The sequence below is a fragment of the Pristiophorus japonicus genome, chromosome 15 (genome assembly GCF_044704955.1).
Source record: "Pristiophorus japonicus isolate sPriJap1 chromosome 15, sPriJap1.hap1, whole genome shotgun sequence".
Taxonomy (NCBI): Eukaryota; Metazoa; Chordata; class Chondrichthyes; family Pristiophoridae; genus Pristiophorus; species Pristiophorus japonicus.
In genome coordinates, this window is record NC_091991.1 from 58,239,391 (window position 1) to 58,259,792 (window position 20,402).

General features: G+C 43.6%; 1 protein-coding gene across 1 annotated transcript in view; it reads right to left on the reverse strand.

Moving 5' to 3' along the window:
* Positions 1–20,402, reverse strand: part of cacna1c (calcium channel, voltage-dependent, L type, alpha 1C subunit) — a 1,034,505-nt gene that overhangs the window by 253,502 nt on the left and 760,601 nt on the right. Inside the window, exons 18-22 of the mRNA XM_070900503.1 lie at positions 15,609–15,738; positions 8,852–8,911; positions 6,537–6,643; positions 4,713–4,800; positions 2,418–2,525 (exon numbers count right to left, since the gene is read on the reverse strand). Coding sequence (XP_070756604.1) covers positions 2,418–2,525; positions 4,713–4,800; positions 6,537–6,643; positions 8,852–8,911; positions 15,609–15,738 — 493 coding nt within the window. The remainder of the gene's footprint in view (positions 1–2,417; positions 2,526–4,712; positions 4,801–6,536; positions 6,644–8,851; positions 8,912–15,608; positions 15,739–20,402) is intronic.

A 20,402-nucleotide genomic window follows, 5' to 3' on the forward strand; every position in this document is an offset into this window, starting at 1 on the left:
AGGCAAATGGCATGTTGGCCTTCATAGCTAGGGGATTTGAGTATAGGAGCAGGGAGGTCTTACTGCAGTTGTACAGGGCCTTGGTGAGGCCTGACCTGGAATATTGTGTTCAGTTTGGTCTCCTAATCTGAAGAAGGACGTTCTTGCTATTGAGGGAGTGCAGCGAAGGTTCATGTGACTGATTCCTGGGATGGCAGGACTGACATATGAGGAGAGATTGGATCGACTGGGTCTGTACTCACTGGAGTTTAGAAGGATGAGAGGGGATCTCATAGAAACATATAAAATTCTGACGGGACTGGACAGGTTAGATTCAGGAAGAATGTTCCCGATGTTGGGGAAGTCCAGAACCAGGGGACACAATCTAAGGATAAGGGGTAAGCCATTTAGGACTGAGATGAGAAGAAACTTCTTCACTCAGAGAGTTGTTAACCAGTGAAATTCTCTACCGCAGAGAGTTGATGATGCCAGTTTGTTGGATATATTCAAGAGGGAGTTAGATATGGCCCTTACGGCTAAAGGGATCAAGGGGTATGGAGAGAAAGCAGGAAAGTGGTACTGAGGTGAATGATCAGCCATGATCTTATTGAATGGTGGTGCAGGCTCGAAGGGCCGAATGGCCTACTCCTGCACCTATTTTCTAAGTTTTGATGTTTCTATACATTTAATTTAATTTATTGTGAAATACATATTTTTTGATTTTTAAATATTAATCATAATCTTATCTTGGACATTAAAATTTTGGTTACTAAGAGCAAAATTGGTGGATTAACCTTTTTCAGAAAGCATTTTGAGCAGTTTTGGAGAAAAGTTATACAGCTAGTCAAGTTTGTGCCAGGTTTATATAGATAGTTTCCATTATAAATCTGGGCATTGTCATTTATAATGGAAAAACATTGATACAAAATTGTGACAAAAAGAGTGACAACAGAAAGTTATGTTTTGTAGAAGAGTTCACGCAGATGTTTAATAAAATGTATATTTTCTGCATTTTCCCCAACTCAAGAAGAAACAGTTGATACTACTTTGTAATGTCATATTTATGCAGATCAGCAAATAGCTTTTCAATATATTTCTCTCAATTGGTAGCATTATTTAAGAAATGTAACACACTAAAAGACGTGATACAGCATTTTGAGCATCATGGCGCAATAAAACAGCATGGTCAGGTCTACATATCCACTGTGCTAAGGTGTTAGATGCCACCACCTACTACGGGGAATAAAAAAACAGATATCCCTGTATTGGGGCATTAGTAAGGGCAGTAAAACGACGCAGCTAGTCATGCCAACCACTAGCACCTTTCTCAAATTTTGGAAATCAGAGCTCTATGAATGTGCATTTAAACTCACTATGATGAGGCACCTGAATACTTATTAAAATATATATATTAACTTTAAAATGTCAGATCTGCACAATTGCAGTTATACTGCATGCAATGTACAATGCTAGTGGTGTGAGGCCTCTTCACAGTGATCTCATGATTAATATCAAAGTAGAAACTGGGACTGTTTCTGATTTTATTTCAGTTTTCCAGCATCAGCATTATTTTGCTTTTGTAGAAACTGCGAGGCCTAAAAATTTGCCAACCATGCGACCGTTTTTTTGGCGCTATTTCACCGGTTTTGACGAAAAACAGTGATCTGGGAAATTCAGTGAAGTCTTGCGGCTCCGCTTTTCAAATACTGCGAGAGAGAGGAGCGCCACCGTGCAAGACATGAATTTGGCTCTGATCGCACCCGTATTTAGGACGAAAACAAAACGCCAAGGAAAAAGCTGCGTTGCAGCTCTTGGATCAACGGTAAGTATGAAGACCTGCAAAAAAGGCAAGTTAATGTTTTTAGTTTTTAATTCTTTTGCAGCGAAACGCTAGTTAAGTGTCGTGAATGTTTTGAGATATTTTATTTTTTGTTTATTACAATTTATTTTTTGGTGTTTTTCTCCCCTCCCTTGCCCCAACTCGCAACATTATCAGCCTTGGAGTAAAATTGGTGAGGATCGTGGTTTTCACCACGAATCCTTGTGCAATGCCGATTTTTACTGCTGCGCAAATTGAAGCTCAAATTTACTGCCTCATAGCCATAGCGTTGCCATAATGATAATTTGGGCGAAAAAATATAATTATCAGCGAGAACTGAATTTCTATCCCTGAGATTGTTATACTGACATTGATCTCATCAGACTGATACCAAACATACAATATAATTAGGGCAAGAGGGAGGCACAGTCAAGCCAGTCTCTTATACATTGTGGCAATTAGTTCAGAGAGACATAGAGGGCTAAGAGCAGATCACCCTCTTACCATGTATGGGGCATGAACTGGAGAAATCAGATGCAAGGAAAACAAATGGGAGGGGGGGGTAGGAAGAAACAATTAATTGATTTAATTAACAAAATAAACACTAATTCAATCTTACCTTGAAGAGCTGTACTCCAATACAGGCAAACATGAATTGTAATAATGTGGTCACTATCACAATATTACCAATGGTCCTCAGGGCCACAAACACACACTGAACAACGTGCTGAAAAGGTAAGAAAAGTGACTATTTCATTATTTTCCATAACATAGATACAATTTGATAAAACTTAAAATGAGAGTCAGCAAACATTGTTAAAAGGAAAGTTGGAATGGATTGTTCAGGTTGAAAGATAAAGAATGTTTACCATATTGTGAATAAAGTGTAACAGCTTATTATTTTCAATGGGCACTGTTTTCATGAAGAACCATCCAACATATTTTTCTGTACGGAGAAGGAAAAGAACTGGGGTGTTACACACCACTTTTATTATAACAAGAGTGCCCAATAATGAATTCGAAATTGATTGTGCTTGTTTCAGTTTCAAAAACAAATTCCCAAACACATTTTTCATGAAAACAGTGCCCTTTAACATTTATTTATATTTAACTCTAAGGGTTAATTCAAATGTCCTTTTATAATATCATAAACTAGGTGACTATCAGACTCAGGATGAAGCTTTCAATTTAAATAGTGAATTGTCATAGTGCCCCTGACTAATTCAAGATCATCATCTTCCGACGTCAGAAGCAGCTCTCACTTGGCAAACAGATGTCTGGAATATACATTTTTGATAAGAAAACACTTGTTTCCATGACAACTATGGTTCAAATGTAGCAGTTGAAAACATCTGACTGGCCCAAATACTGGTTTTCAGAGGAGTAAATTTTTTTCCCCACCAGTTTTCCTCCTGCTTTGCTGAAGACACTGGAGCCGAAATTGGCTTCTGCCCAAAATGGGGTGCACCTACCACTTTTGCATGGGGCGGACAATTTGGTGATTTTTAGCACTTTTTTTCTTGATTCCGGTCGGAGCGGTGTTGGTATCGGGAGAGAGGTGGAAATGCGGGCAGGTCGGAGTGGCCGTCTGGAGAGGGGCAGAGGTGTGGCTGGGTAGGAACGGCCATTGCTTCAAGTCATCAGCACCACGCTGATGACCTCACAACGACCCAATCCTTCAGTTAAAGGGGAGGGCCGCTGCGAAGTCTGCAGCCACGTTAGTGGCAAACACTGAGCCACCAGGGAGGGTTTCAGCCAGGCCAGCGGCCTGGCACCCAAGAGGGGTTGCCAGGCTGCCTGTTGGCAACCCGAATGAATCTGTGGCCTTAATTGTCAGCCCGGTCTGGCAGTCGGCCAACAATAAAAAATAAGATGGAGTCGCCGGCATTGCGATGTCCCCTTTAAGGGCGGACGTGCCGCCCAGCTACAGATTGCTCCCCGCCGGGGAATGCTGCCAATGGCACTGACTGGCGGCAGCACCGCTCCGGTCAGTAAGGGGTCAACGCGTACCCACCATGGAGGGCACACAGGCGGAACGGAAACCCAGTCCCGCCGCTCGCAGCCCATCTGTTTGCTCCCGGTCGGTAAGGCCTCTCCGCTCCAGGTGGTAATGGAGCTTATGGAGGGGGCAACTTCAGCCCCAGTGACTCCAACTGAGATACAAGCCAACCCCTAGAATCTTCACTTTTTCCCAATTTACTGCCTTCTTGAAGGCCATGTTTCATGCTGTAGCATGATTCATCAGCCCATTCATGTCAGACCTAGCAGTGATCGTGAATGAGATACTGAATCATGAGGGTCATCACAAATGAGCCCAATACTGCCCACCCCTCCCACCCACCCTCAATGTCCACATTCACAAAAACTGGATGGTGATCAAAAATCGGAAACTCTGGCTAATTTTCTGTACTTCGACCCTGGCCCAGGGACACTGAGGCCAATTGTAGTACTTGCATCAACATCCCAGTTGAAATCAGCAAACTCAGCACAGACTAGCGGTTGAATCTGGGATCTTCTAGCCTGTATGCCTCAGTAGCACTTCCATTGCGAATTAATTTACTGAGCAACTGAGGAGCAGATAATTAATTCAATTTTCAATTGATTAAATCTCATTAATCTGTAAATACTGCTATTTATTTGTTTATTATTTTATTGATTGCACTGTCATTGTACAAACATTTTATAATAGCCAACAGGCACTTACCTCTGTGCCATCGACTTTCTCAGATGTGCCAGGACTTTTCAACAAACTCCATACAGTCCTAGAGCGTGAGAGAAAGTCTTGAAGGCACTATCAGAAAGGAAGTAAGTGGCCTCTTGCACCGTTACAGATTACACTGAGGTAGTGGGAAATATATTCACACATCTGTACTCAGAAGTCATTCAACATTCATTTTATGTGGAAATCAATTACCTTCAAACCTTTTGCTCTATTAATGGCTCTCAAAGGTCTCAATACTCGGAGCACTCTGAGAATCTTTACTACTGCTATTGCACTGGCTCTGCAAAGAGAGAAATTGTATTTATCAAGGAGAAAAACACTCTACTATTGATTCAATAAAATTTTCAAAATGATGCGAAAGTGCCTCTGACATCAAATTAAATCTCAGGAACATAAAACATATAAGCCCCAATTTTAACTTGGGTTATCAGTCGTGTAGCCTGGGGCCGGAGCAGCAAAACTGTCCCGACCGCGGCAGCATGAGGCCTGTTTTGTTTTTAAACTCCTGGGCCTCATCTCCATAGTCTGTTTCCCGGCCAAAGTCGGCAGAAAGTGGCACTAGCCAACGGGCAGGAGTGGAATGACAGACTGCACAGAATGACAGGTGGTCGCCACTAGGGACCAAAAGAATGGTCCCTGGTACTCAGTTAAGTCGATGGAGGGGGTTCGGGAGAGTCTTGCGATTCTGCTGCTCCCGGCACCACAGTGAAAAGTCCCAACTCCTCTTTCTGCTAGGCTGGCCTGGTGGGAAAGTCATAAATCCTTCCTGCGCAGGCCTCTGGTTAAAATAGCAGTCAGGCCCCTATGATATCATCGGAGAGCAATCCACATATTTAAAAAAGGACCACGACAGTTCCCGGCAGGTATCCTTCCCATCTGCGTGAAATGCGCAGGACCTTGGTGGGCAAGTCCAACGGGCAATTCTTAACTGCCTGAACACGCACTGTTTCTGCCAAGCAGGCAGTGTAAAAATTGCTGCTATAATTTCTGAGAATGCAGTTCCATTCAATGCTCACAGGTCACTAATTCATTGAAACATAAATTCCATCCTCTATTGTCTCAGTTGCTGGCAAGAAAATTGGTTCAATAAAGTAGTATGATAGTGTCATCATATCAGCTTCAACACATGCATAGTTCTGCATTAACACTGCAAGTGATTCCATTTAGATGTTGTTGCTGCTGAAAACCATTTGGACGACTGCTTGACTCTGAATTTTGAATCAAGCAGGCTATTCAGACTGCTATGTCCGGTTCAATACTGAATTCAAGGAGTTGTAGTGGAGAAAATGTCAGTAAAATGATATTATGCCCCAGATGCCTTTGGCATGCCTAGTAAATATGTAATAGCAGAATATTAATATTAATTGATCTGTATTTTTAATACATTGATGTAGCAGAGTATCCTAGACACCATTGATCCTTTGTGTAGCATCTAATTTTAATGCCAACCATCTCGTGGAAATTTGGATACAAGAATAGAAACTTTGGCTGATTTTAACAGTACCAAATAACAAAATTATTTGTAAGATAAACAGTAAAAAATTGAAAATACATTATTGAAGCAGTTGTACTTCACACTTTCAAATGTGTAACTAGTACAATAGAAAGGTTAAGATCTTTTAGCATTACTCAGTTGCCAGCAAGTTTGAATCTTTGTATTCTTTTCAAAAAAGGTTTTAATTGAAATGTTTAATATTTGAGAACTATCCTTGCCAATCCTTCCAAAAACAAATTCAAAAACAATTTTGTTGTTTTAAAATGACGAGTGTATAGAATTTCACCTGTGATCTTGTTGAGGTTGCTATGAGGCTGGTTTGATTTATTTTATTCTCTGAGCATGATTGTTTTGAAATACAGTCCAAACCATTACAAAATAGTGGGGTAGGAGGCGGGGGCATGAATTTACAACCAACCCAACCAGTTTCTCAAACCAATTTTTCCGATAAATTACTTTGACATCGGATGAGAATTTTTAAGAAGTAAAAAAAACAAAATAAAAGCTAATTTATAACTCACTTCATTCCAAAAGAGATGAGAGAGACGCTAACCACGACCAGGTCAAGTATGTTGAAGTAATTCCTGCAGAAGGAGCCCTTGTGAATGAAAGCCCCATAGGCGGTCATCTGTGTAAAAGGGAATCAAAATTGTAACTACAACGATACTTTTCGAATCAAGTGGTAATTAAAACAAAGGGGGAGAAATTCGAGTCATTTGCGCCTCCTGAACGGGACTTCTCTCCTGGGGCGCGAGGCCGCTACTGACTCCCACAAAATTATGCAGGCGTTAGCGGCGGCGCTAACTGGTAGTTAGCTGGTACTCAATTGAGTATTGATGCAAAAGCTTCCTCATGCTAAATTATAAATATATTTTTTTAATCATTTAAAGAAATAATTAAGGACGATTAGTCTACATAAAAATGGGTTTCTGGAAACTACTTGTTTCTTGAGGATCAAAAGCCAGAAGAATCTTTTGTTATGATTGTGTAGTTTGCAATTAACATGATATCAAATTTCAACATGATAATCCCATTTCATTGTATACAAATGCCAAATTTGCCAAACATTTTTTGACAGAGGTGCCTCATTAATATGAGGTAAGTTGTGCTTTACTGCTTTCGATGGAGTTTTCTATGCTTCCTTTCTTTATCTCTTTCTTTAGTAGGAAGGGGCTATTACTGAATGCCAAGATTAAGTGCAAATATATCAGGTTTCAGTGCTCCAGCCTTAAAAAGACAGTAATTCTGGTCCTGGAGCCAGCTGCTGCACATTTGGATTGAAAAAATTCTTTTAACTAGGATACATATTTTATTAAAAAAAGATTTAGAAGGCGATGGTTCTCCATGGATATTTGTGGAAAAGCACTAGGGGGTGAAAATGAACAGAGTGATTTAGGAGTCCAGTTCCATAAGTCATTAAAATCTAGACTGAAAGTGCAAAAGTGATCAAAATAGCTAACACAGTGCTGCATTTCATCACAAGAAATATGAATGCAAAGAAGTACTACTGCAGTTATACAGGTTGTATTTATTGCTCATCTTTAGTTGCACTGAGAAGGTGGTGGTGGACCACTTTCTTTAATCACCACAGTCCCACTTAATCTTTTTTCTAATGAAAAAATGTTCAACTTTACAGAGATAAAATTCAATTTTTATGGTGGCAAAACAGGAGGTCGGGAATCATCCGCCCGTTATACACCCTGCCCAATATTCCATTCCATTGACCCCAATAATTTAAGTTCCAGAATCACCTTTGTCAGTCTTCTTTGAACCCTCTCCAAGACAATATTGTTCTTCTGATGTTATGCTGCCCAAAATATTATTCCATGTATGGTTTTAGCAGTCATATGTTCCAAATTAGAACAACCCGTTTTGACTTACAGTCAAATACACCAGAAGCTAAAAGCTTTCAGTGAATGATTTATAATCACATTCAAATCCAGTTTTTTCTACCTTTGCTAATGGATACCCCATCATGGTATGTCAATTATTAGCAGGACCGAGTAGTCTAAGTCACCAGATTCAAGGAATGCAATTATTAGCTCGTAAAGGTTCATGGCTTCTGGTCCCTGTCAAGCTGCATGGGTTTCAATCCCAGCACTTCATGATAGACAGCTGAGTGGTTCTAAGGCAGATGTAAGATTCGCAATATGTAATCCTTGCTTTATAAAAGCAGGTGAATTCTAGTCCTTTTTGGGGCATTCAAATGCCATCCCTTCATGGTATGGCCTGACAAAGTCTGCCACCACAGGTCTAGGATGCGCAAGATTGCTGTGCAGCATTTCTCTGATTTTCTGCCTATATTTCAAGCTCTGGTTCCTGCCCAGATGACCCGTGAATTCCGACATGTGGCATTCATTTGATTGCTGTTATGTATTCCATAATCAGTAAGCACTGCACGGAATCTAAGAGTAAATTTTCTGCTTATGTACTCCTGGTATGGAGTCTTGGCCACTGGGAGCACACATGTAAATTGGAATAGGTGTAGTCTTGAATGTTGTTTATCTCCCTTACATGTGCCACCAGACCATGTAGCTTGTTACCATCAGCAAAATTTGTAACTTTACAAATGGCTCACTTAACCAAATGGTTTATGAATAGTGTGGACAGCAGGGGATAGAGAACAGATTCTTGCAGAATTCCAATAGTCACTCCCCCACCTTCAACAGTATTTTTCTCTTTGTCACCTTCTGCTTTCTATTGACAAGTCAATTTTCAATTTCATGAGCCTTACTGTTTCTTAAAATACCCATGTGGAAATGTGTAAGCCTTTTTGTGATAATTGATCACAAACAAATGTAAATTTATAAATTCACATGAACTGATGTGCCATTACCTTTAATATAATTTCTACTGTAAAGATACTAGTGAAGACATAATCTGCATATGTAAGGATCTGTAAAAGAAGAATTTAGTATTAAATTCAGTCCAATAATTATCAGCAAAGAATTGCAAATGTAAACAAATAGAATTTTTTAAAAGGGATATAGTGACCAAGAGCATACCTCAATAGGGGATTTAAACAAAATTCTAGCAGATCTGCTGTGGCATTGCTCATGGTGAGTCAGACAATTTTCTGTTTTATTTATACCATGTACATCATTAAATCAGGGCCACAGATTTATTGTAATTAAATACATCAAATTCCATTTTTATTAAATGGTATTCTGGGATTGTTACTGGTGCTTCGAGTATTGAACTCCTTGATACTCTCCATCATTCTGTGAAAACCATACGAACATATGAAAAATGACGGACAGGTAAAGACCATCTAGTCCATCGAGCCTGTCCCACACAATTGCGATACCTTGTGTATCACAACATATACATTCCACTCCATCGAAACCATGTGATCTCCTGGGAAAGTCAACAAAAACAGATTTAAAAAAACCAGGCCAATTTGGGAAAAATAAAATCTGGAAAATTCTTCTCTGACCCATCCAGCCAGAAACAAATCCAGCTTTCGCTTGAAAGAATTCAGTGAGTCTGCATCCAACACATGAAACGGCAGCTTGTTCCAGAGGTCTACTATTCTCTGGGAAAAGGACCACCTCCTGACAGATAACCTAGATCTAGCCCTATACAACTTAAATTTGTGACCCCTGGTCCTGCCTAATCTATTAAATTGAAATAAACTGTCAGCTGGAACACCGTCTATTCCCTTCGTTATCTTATAAACCTCAATCTGACACCCGCTAAGTCTACTCTGCTCTAAGGTATAGACTCTTTTAGCCGGTCTTGGCGCTCAAGTTTCGGCCTGAGTTGCTCCTTTTTTTTGGAGCAACTAGTTTAGAATCTTAGCAATCTTAGAAATCTATCTTAGAAATTGCAATTCTCGACATTTAGTTTGCTCCAGTTTGAGTGAGTTAGAATAGTTTAATTTTAGAACAGATTTTTTTTCAAAAGGGGGCATGTCCAGCCACTTAAACCTGCTTTGCAAGTTTAGACATCGAAAACTCACTCCAAACTAACTTAGAATGGAGTAAGTGTAGATTTTTGTATGTTCAGAAAAACCTTGCCTACACTTATAAATCAGGCATAGGAAACGAGAGAAAGGGGCGGCGGGTGGAGGGCGGGGGGAGGAAGGGGGGCTTACAAACATTAAATACTTCACTTTTATAAATAAAGAGCCATCATCAATAATAAATGACAAATAAATCAATAAATCAACCAATAAATCAATCCAAAAAATTAAAAAATTAAAAAAAATAACAAAACATCAATCAATAAATAAAAAATTACGTTTCTACTCACCTACTGCAGCACCTGAAGACTTCCAACAGCGTGCTGGGACGCCCCCCCCCAGTGTCTCTCTCTCTGTCTCTGTCAGTGTCTCTCTGTGTTTCTGACAGCGAGGGGTGGAGGGAGACGGGGGGGGGGTGTGGGGGAAGGAGGAGGGGAGAGGGAGTGGGGGAGATGAGGGAGAGGAGGGGGAGGGAGAGAGGAGGTGGAGGGAGGGAGGGGGGAGAGGAAGAGGGAGGGAGGGAGGGGAGAGAGGAGGGGGAGGGAGGGAGGGGGAGAGGAGGGGAGAGGGAGGGAGGGGAGAGGAGGGGGAGGGGAGGAGAGGGAGGGGGAGAGGAGAAGGGAGAGGAGAGGGGAGAGGAGGGGGTGGGCTGAACGGGCCCCGCCGATGACGTGCAAGCCGGCCGTCGCGGAGGACTTCGGACGGGGCCCGCCCCCAGCCAGATGCCGGTCGGGCGGGCCCCGTCGACGACGTGGGGAGGGAGGGGGGGGGAGAGAGGAGTGGGGGAGAGGAGGGGGGAGGAGAGGGAAAGGCTGAACGGGGGGGGGGGGGGGGAGAAGGCTGAACGGGAGGGAGGTGGGGGGGGAGCTGAACTGGAGGGAGGCAAGAGTCCCAATCTTCGCCCGGGGAGCCCATTTGGCCAAGGCCAAGGGCGCCGTGCTTTGGGCCCCTCCCACGTAGCCTCGAGGGCGAGGATCTACTACACGTGCGCGCACACTCTGCCGCCAACCCCTTGTGCTGTGCCACGCCGAGCACGAAGACATCCTGAGGAGCTCGCAGAATCACAAGCTAGGTTTTCGGCGCCCTTTTTATTCCAGAAAGTCGGCACACCTTATGGAGGTGTGCCGTTTTTACAGACAGCGGAAACTTGGGCCCTTGATAACCAAGATGCTTTAGACTTGGAATTAGTCTAGTGACCCTCTTCTGCAAACTTTCCAGAGCCTCAATATCACCCACCATGTGAGGAGACCAAAATTGGACACAGTATTCCAAGTGTAGCCTGACTAAGGTCTTGTACAAGGACAAAACATAAATGACTGATGTTTGTTTTATATATATTCCCTTACTTATGTATTTAATTTTTATCCTTTTCCAGTTTTAAAGCTGAAAATACACTGCAAGATTACATACAATATGTACCAGTTGGAGTTAGATATAAACCTTTTGTAGTCAGGAAAGTCAAGTCACAGTAATCTCGATACCGGTTTAGAGGCAGCAGTTCAGGAGTGCTCTCACATATTTTAAAAAGAATACAGGCAGTGAAAGATCAAGTGGGCCACAGACTCCATTGGGAGCTGTGAATACTGTACTTAAAATGCAACAAAAATTTAAAAAAATCATTGCACTGGTACAAACTTACGGCAGTTGTTCAAAAAGACTTCCACAAAACTTAAAAACAATTTTCAAGAACATCGACAATCACTGGGGTAGAAAAACACAAAAAAATTAAAATACCATCAGAAATATACCAAGAGGACCACAAACTCCATCAGAGCTGTGGATATTGTAAGATATATAAAAAATTAAGGTATATTGGCACAGCTCCACTTCAGGAGAGGATTTTCCTTGTCCCAGTAAACCCTTTACGCTCTCCCAGCCTGGTCGTTTCACCTGGTATAATCTCCAACTTTTCTCCCAAAAGTCCAAGGGTGCAGACCAGAATGCACCTGATGCACAACTGGTTTAGCCATCCATCACTAGATATGGTTTGACCGCGGCAAGCAATATCGGGCCTTACTCTCCTCTGCTGAAACTGCTCACTACTTCAGAATCATCCTGGAATGCAAATGTAATCCCCGGCTTCTTTTCGCCAATGAAAATCATCTCCTTAAGCACCTCTCTCCTGTCCCCTCAGATCTCCAACAACAAATGAAAGGGGTTCTTTGTTACCAAGATTGAGAACATCTGTTCAGCTGGCACTTTCTCTCTTTCCCTTGCTTCTAAAGCCACATTTTTTTCAAGTTAACCCCCACCCTAACCTGCATCATTCTTTAACTCTCCTTACTCCCTTCATCTCAGCTCATCTTGGCTATGAGACCCACTTGCTGATCTCAACCCCTTTCCCCTAAGTTACTAACTATGTAACTTCCCTTCCTACCTCACCTCCACCATGCTAGCTGACATTGTGGCCCCAAGTTTCCACACACGGCGAAAAAGGCGCACCTCAGAGTTGGGCGCCTGTTTTTCGCGCCGAAAATGGCGCCGGAAAAAAAGTGCTGTATTCTCGAGCTCCTTGGAGCTCGATGTCTGCTTGGCATGGCACACAGGGGGCGGAGCCTACCACTCGCGCCGATTTTGTAAGTAGGAGGGGGCGGGTACAATTGAAATGAGGCTTCTTGGTGCCGGCAACCCTGCGCGTGCGCGTTGGAGCGTTCGCGCACGCGCAGTCTGAAGTAAACATTGGCACTCGGCCATTTTTAAAAGTACTGCAGAAAAAGTGAAGATTTGTTTCTTGGACCCCTGCAAAGGCTTGTATTTTAATTTTCTTGATATTTCTGTGTGTGAGGGAGTGCTTTTAGCAGCACTGCTGAATAAATCACCTGCTGAAATCAGTGAGTTCAGCTTTTCACTGCTAAACTTGCAGAACCGGTGCCTGCAAATTAAGGACTGTGTGTTTGGAGAAATAAAAGTGCCAATTCAACTTTGCAATGGATCAACTTCCACCAAGAACAAAGAATTTCTTGCGTGAGGAAGCAAACCATTGCATAATATGTGGTGCACCCATTCTGCAAATTTAAATATAAAGATGTCGATGTGGCTGCCTCTCCCTGTCCAAATGGCCTCAGTCAGCCCCCCTCACAGCTCGAAGGCTGCTGCTGTTCTTTCTTCAGCTCCCGACCAGCCACTGACGCCGCTGCAATCCCATGGCCGAATGGCCTCAAGTCCGCCCGGGTGCTGCATCTTCGTGGGGAATGAAGGTCTGCCTCAAGCACCGCAGCTCAGCTCGAAGGCTGCTTGCTGCCGCTGCCGTCGACAAACTGACGCCACACCGCTGTCTGAAAGGCCTGCCTGAAGCACTTTCACACAGGTAAGAACATGGTTTATTTAATCTTTTCTTTGCTTATAAATTTTTATTCAGGTTGGATTTATTTGTATAATATTTGTATAAGTATAACTAAGGATTGATTGTATAATTTAATGACTTCCCTTCCCCCCCCCCCCTCCCCCCCCTACTTTGCAACCTGCGCCTGATTTTTTAAAGTGTAGACAAGGTTTTTTCAAGCGTACAAAAATCTTCACTTACTCCATTCTAAGTTAGTTTGGAGTACGTTTTCACTGGAAACTTTGAAATCAGGCGTCAGTGGCCGGACACGCCCCCTTTTGAAAAAAAAATTGTGTTCAAAAGTGAAACTGTTCTACCTGACTAGAACTGCAGAAAACTAAATGTGGAGAATTCCGATTTCTAAGATACTCCGTTCTACACCAGTTGCTCCTAAAAATCAGGAGCAAATCATGTGGAAACTTGGGGCCTGTAAGTGGTTACTTATGCTCAGGTACTGCCTCCCTCCCTTTCAAAAATGCTGTCACTACCCCACTGAAAAACTCATGCTCGACCCCTCCTGTGAGCTGCAGTGGGAGGCCCGGTTCATTTTAATGACTGGGCCTCATTAACATACTGCCAACCAACTGCCTACCTGAAACAGGTATCCACCAGGTTTTACCGATAGGCTATCAACTCAGTAGGCAGTTAACATTGCAAGTGATAGATCTCCATCTGCATTTTTCTATGAGACTCTCACCTGAGTCAGGCAGGCCTGCCATGGAAGGTCCTGCCACCAGTGGTTGGAGATGAAAATCAGCCTTGTGGTTACTGATGGGGATTAGCAGCCAGATGGTCCAATTCAATTGGAAGATCAGGAAAGAGGCCAATAACTAAAGGTGACCCTACCTTGACATCTTCAGCCTGCCCCTAAACCATGGCGGGGCTTCAGGGGCAAGCCACAGCATCAAGATCTCTAGGCACCCTGCCCAGCAAATGAGCAACATGGAAATTGAGTAGGGAGGCCAGAAGTGCCCCCACCCCACCATGCCACATTATAATAGGCCCATCTGGCCTGTGCCTTCTGCAGATAGAGGCCAAGCTCTTTCCCTCAGAAAAGTCATGGAAATTTTGTAAAAGGGGCAGACACGACAATCTGTGTCTCAGGCCCTTTTACTTGAAAGTGTGTGCCTGGAGAACAAAGCATTGTCTGGAGGTGAAAGGATCAGGAAAACCGACTCTCATCTTGTTTAGATATGAAATTACTTCATTGCAATCACAACCATGCGAACATTTTTTTAATAATTTATATTTAGCTTTGTTATTTTTAAACATATAAAAGAATTCTGTTCTGTTGCTGTGTGATACACTTAATTGACAATGGATGTTATGGCTGAAATCAATGGGCAGGTTGTTCCATTCAGTTAATACATTATGACATTCTCAGTGAAGGATTAAACTCATGGAAGGCTAAGCCAATTCTGAATTTATTTGATATTTGATATTGTTGGTACATACCACTGCTATTTGGAATATTGTAAACACTATGGGGCCAAAATTGCCATGTGCCCCCTTTGGGGCGGTAATCTTCCGGGCCTGGGACTTTTACCACCTGGGCCGGAAGTCCCCCCACCCCCCCGGCGTGCAATTGAGTTTTGCGCCCCTCAAACAAGGCGGCGCGCTGGCTCAGGCGTTCCGCCTCATTGGAGGGGTGCTCCCATGGCGTCAGCGCGGCGCAGAGTTCAGCACTACGCGGAAACTTCGCATAGCGCTGACGTGCTACAATGCCCCACCCCTTCAACTTAAGGGGAGGGCGGCCGCTGCACACTCTGCAAGCCCTTTGGTGGCCATCACTGGGCTACCAGGGACACGCTCGACTGGACTAGCGGCCCAGCACCCCATAGGGAGTGCTGGGCTGCATGATGGCAGCCCGGTTGAGGCGAAGGCCGCCATTGTTGGGCCGACCGAGGAGTTGGCTGAAAAAATAAAATGGGGGCCTGGGGCGCACACGGCCTCCCCTTTAAGGGGCACCTCGGGCGGAAGTCAGCGCCTTGCAAAGCTGGTGTTGACATTGGCCCATGCCAGCCTCACGGCTCATGGGGCAATTTCCTACGCGGGCCGTAAAGGGGTCAGTGTGCACGGCAATGACATTATCACCTGTTGCGTGCTGGCCTGGGATGCTAATCGCAGGGTGCGGTGCTACCGGAAAATTGCCCCCAAAATCTCAGGGGCTGGCCGCCCCTGGGCGAAAAGACCATTGCACCCCGCAAAAAGTGGCAATTTCAGCCCCTATGAGAATAGAAATCATACTTTAACTATTTGAATGCAATAGATACTACTGGTCTCAAAGTTTCATATTTTTAAACTTACTTGGTTTCTTTTTGTGTCCTGGTGGACAGGATCCTCTGCTGCCAAAGAAATACTGCTCAGGAGGATGAAGAACAAGATAAGATTTGTAAAAATGTTGTCATTGACGATCCTATGGCACAGCACCCGAAACCTATAAAATAGATTTGTATGAGATGATCATAGTAATAAACTAGAAGTGAACAGTTTTGTTAATCATTCCTTTCATTTCCTTGGCTCTGATTCGAGCTTAACTTCTTTATATCAACTAATAATCCAAAAATTGCATCAAATGCCATTCCTGAATCAAATTGGCAGAAGATATAATGTTAGCAGAAGAGGATGTAATCAGAGACCATCACTCTTTTTGCTGTTTTACCACAAGATATCATGTTGCCAAGATTGAAAAAGCTTGCCCTCATAAAGAAGCTTGAATATAAACATTAATTGAAAGTGGGAGTCCATCCCATTAAAATTAATTCTACAAGCAATGTGCTGGTAACTCCAAAGGAGGATTATGTGTTCACACGGTAACAAACCTTCAGGAATGAGAAAAATATTCATTATTACAAATGGCATGCAAATGGAAAAGTGACTTGTGGGGTGCCGCAAGGTTCTGTGCTGGGGCCCCAGCTGTTTACATTGTACATTAATGATTTAGACGAGGGGATTAAATGCAGTATCTCCAAATTTGCGGATGACACTAAGTTGGGTGGCAGTGTGAGCTGCGAGGAGGATGCTATTAGGCTGCAGAGTGACTTGGATAGGTTAGGTGAGTGGGCAAATGCATGGCAGATGAAGTATAATGTGGATAAATGTGAGGTTATCCACTTTGGTGGTAAAAACAGAGAGACAGACTATTATCTGAATGGTGACAGATTAGGAAAAGGGAAGGTGCAACGAGACCTGGGTGTCATGGTACATCAGTCATTGAATGTTAGCCTGCAGGTACAGCAGGCGGTTAAGAAAGCAAATGGCATGTTGGCCTTCATAGCGAGGGGATTTGAATACAGGGGCAAGGAGGTGTTGCTACAGTTGTACAGGGCCTTGGTGAGGCCACACCTGGAGTATTGTGTACAGTTTTGGTCTCCTAACTTGAGGAAGGACATTCTTGCTATTGAGGGAGTGCAGCGAAGATTCACCAGACTGATTCCCGGGATGGCGGGACTGACCTATCAAGAAAGACTGGATCAACTGGGCTTGTATTCACTGGAGTTCAGAAGAATGAGAGGGGACCTCATGGAAACGTTTAAAATTCTGACGGGTTTAGACAGGTTAGATGCAGGAAGAATGTTCCCAATGTTGGGGAAGTCCAGCAGTGGTGCAACAGGGAGGGATTCAAATTCCTGGGGCATTGGAACCGGTTCTGGGGGAGGTGGGACCAGTACAAACCGGACGGTCTGCACCTGGGCAGGACCAGAACCAATGTCCTAAGTGGAGTGTTTGCTAGTGCTGTTGGGGAGGATTTAAACTGATATGGCAGGGGGATGGGAACCAATGCAGGGAGACAGAGGGAAACAAAAAGGAGGCAAAAGCAAAAGACAGAAAGGAGATGAGGAAAAGTGGAGGGCAGAGAAACCCAAGGCAAAGAACAAAAAGGGCCACTGTACAGCAAAATTCTAAAAGGACAAAGGGTGTTAAAAGAACAAGCCTGAAGGCTTTGTGTCTTAATGCAAGGAGTATCCGCAATAAAGTGGATGAATTAACTGTGCAAATAGATGTTAACAAATATGATGTGATTGGGATTACGGAGACGTGGCTCCAGGATGATCAGGGCTGGGAACTCAACATCCAGGGGTATTCAACATTCAGGAAAGATAGAATAAAAGGAAAAGGAGGTGGGGTAGCATTGCTGGTTAAGGAGGAAATTAAGGCAATAGTTCGGAAGGACATTAGCTTGGATGATGTGGAATCTATATGGGTAGAGCTGCAGAATACCAAAGGACAAAAAACGTTAGTGGGAGTTGTGTACAGAACTCCAAACAGTAGTAGTGATGTTGGGGAGGGCATCAAACATGAAATTAGGGGTGCGTGCAATAAAGGTGCAGCAGTTATAATGGGTGACTTTAATATGCACATAGATTGGGTTAACCAAACTGGAAGCAATACGGTGGAGGAGGATTTCCTGGAGTGCATAAGGGATGGTTTTTTAGACCAATATGTCGAGGAACCAACTAGGGGGGAGGCCATCTTAGACTGGGTGTTGTGTAATGAGAGAGGATTAATTAGCAATCTCGTTGTGCGAGGCCCCTTGGGGAAGAGTGACCATAATATGGTGGAATTCTGCATTAGGATGGAGAATGAAATAGTTAATTCAGAGACCATGGTCCAGAACTTAAAGAAGGGTAACTTTGAAGGTATGAGGCGTGAATTGGCTAGGATAGATTGGCGAATGATACTGAAGGGGTTGACTGTGGATGGGCAATGGCAGACATTTAGAGACCGCATGGATGAACTACAACAATTGTACATTCCTGTCTGTCGTAAAAATAAAAAAGGGAAGGTGGCTCAACCGTGGCTATCAAGGGAAATCAGGGATAGCATTAAAGCCAAGGAAGTGGCATACAAACTGGCCAGAAATAGCAGCGAACCCGGGGACTGGGAGAAATTTAGAACTCAGCAGAGGAGGACAAAGGGTTTGATTAGGGCAGGGAAAATGGAGTACGAGAAGAAACTTGCAGGGAACATTAAGACGGATTGCAAAAGTTTCTATAGATATGTAAAGAGAAAAAGGTTAGTAAAGACAAACGTAGGTACCCTGCAGTCAGAATCAGGGGAAGTCATAACGGGGAACAAAGAAATGGCGGACCAATTGAACAAGTACTTTGGTTCGGTATTCACTGAGGAGGACACAAACAACCTTCCGGATATAAAAGGGGTCGAGGGTCTAGTAAGGAGGAGGAACTGAGGGAAATCCTTATTAGTCGGGAAATTGTGTTGGGGAAATTGATGGGATTGAAGGCCGATAAATCCCCAGGGCCTGATGGACTGCATCCCAGAGTACTTAAGGAGGTGGCCTTGGAAATAGTGGATGCATTGACAGTCATTTTCCAACATTCCATTGACACTGGATCAGTTCCTATGGAGTGGAGGGTAGCCAATGTAACCCCACTTTTTAAAAAAGGAGGGAGAGAGAAAACAGGGAATTACAGACCGGTCAGCCTGACATCGGTAGTGGGTAAAATGATGGAATCAATTATTAAGGATGTCATAGCAGTGCATTTGGAAAGAGGTAATATGATAGGTCCAAGTCAGCATGGATTTGTGAAAGGGAAATCATGCTTGACAAATCTTCTGGAATTTTTTGAGGATGTTTCCAGTAGAGTGGACAAGGGAGAACCAGTTGATGTGGTATATTTGGACTTTCAGAAGGCTTTCGACAAGGTCCCACACAAGAGATTAATGTGCAAAGTTAAAGCACATGGGATTGAGGGTAGTGTGCTGACATGGATTGAGAACTGGTTGTCCGACACGAAGCAAAGAGTAGGAGTAAATGGGGACTTTTCAGAATGGCAGGCAGTGACTAGTGGGGTACCGCAAGGTTCTGTGCTGGGGCCCCAGCTGTTTACACTGTACATTAATGATTTAGACGAGGGGATTAAATGTAGTATCTCCAAATTTGCGGATGACACTAAGTTGGGTGGCAGTGTGAGCTGCGAGGAGGATGCTATGAGGCTGCAGAGAGACTTGGATAGGTTAGGTGAGTGGGCAAATGCATGGCAGATGAAGTATAATGTGGATAAATGTGAGGTTATCCACTTTGGTGGTAAAAACAGAGAGACAGACTATTATCTGAATGGTGACAGATTAGGAAAAGGGGAGGTGCAAAGAGACCTGGGTGTCATGGTACATCAGTCATTGAAGGTTGGCATGCAGGTACAGCAGGCGGTTAAGAAAGCAAATGGCATGTTGGTCTCCATAGCGAGGGGATTTGAGTACAAGGGCAGGGAGGTGTTGCTACAATTGTACAGGGCCTTGGTGAGGCCACACCTGGAGTATTGTGTACAGTTTTGGTCTCCTAACCTGAGGAAGGACATTCTTGCTATTGAGGGAGTGCAGCGAAGGTTCACCAGACTGATTCCCGGGATGGCGGGACTGACCTATCAAGAAAGACTGGATCAACTGGGCTTGTATTCACTGGAGTTCAGAAGAATGAGAGGGGACCTCATAGAAACGTTTAAAATTCTGACGGGGTTAGACAGGTTAGATGCAGGAAGAATGTTCTCAATGTTGGGGAAGTCCAGAACCAGGGGACACAGTCTAAGGATAAGGGGGAAGCCATTTAGGACCGAGATGAGGAGGAATTCCTTCACCCAGAGAGTGGTGAACCTGTGGAATTCTCTACCACAGAAAGTTGTTGAGGCCAATTCACTAAATATATTCAAAAAGGAGTTAGATGAAGTCCTTACTACTAGGGGAATCAAGGGGTATGGTGAGAAAGCAGGAATGGGGTACTGAAGTTGCATGTTCAGCCATGAACTCATTGAATGGCGGTGCAGGCTAGAAGGGCCGAATGGCCTACTCCTGCACCTATTTTCTATGTTTCTATGTTTCTATGTTTCTAACCAGGGGTCACAGTCTGAGGATAAGGGGTAAGCCATTTAGGACCGAGATGAGGAGAAACTTTTTCACCCAGAGTGTGGTGAACCTGTGGAATTCTCTACCACAGAAAGTAGTTGAGGCCAATTCACTAAATATATTCAAAAGGGAGTTAGATGAAGTCCTTACTACTCGGGGGATCAAGGGTTATGGCGAGAAAGCAGGAAGGGGGTACTGAAGTTTCATGTTCAGCCATGAACTCATTGAATGGCGGTGCAG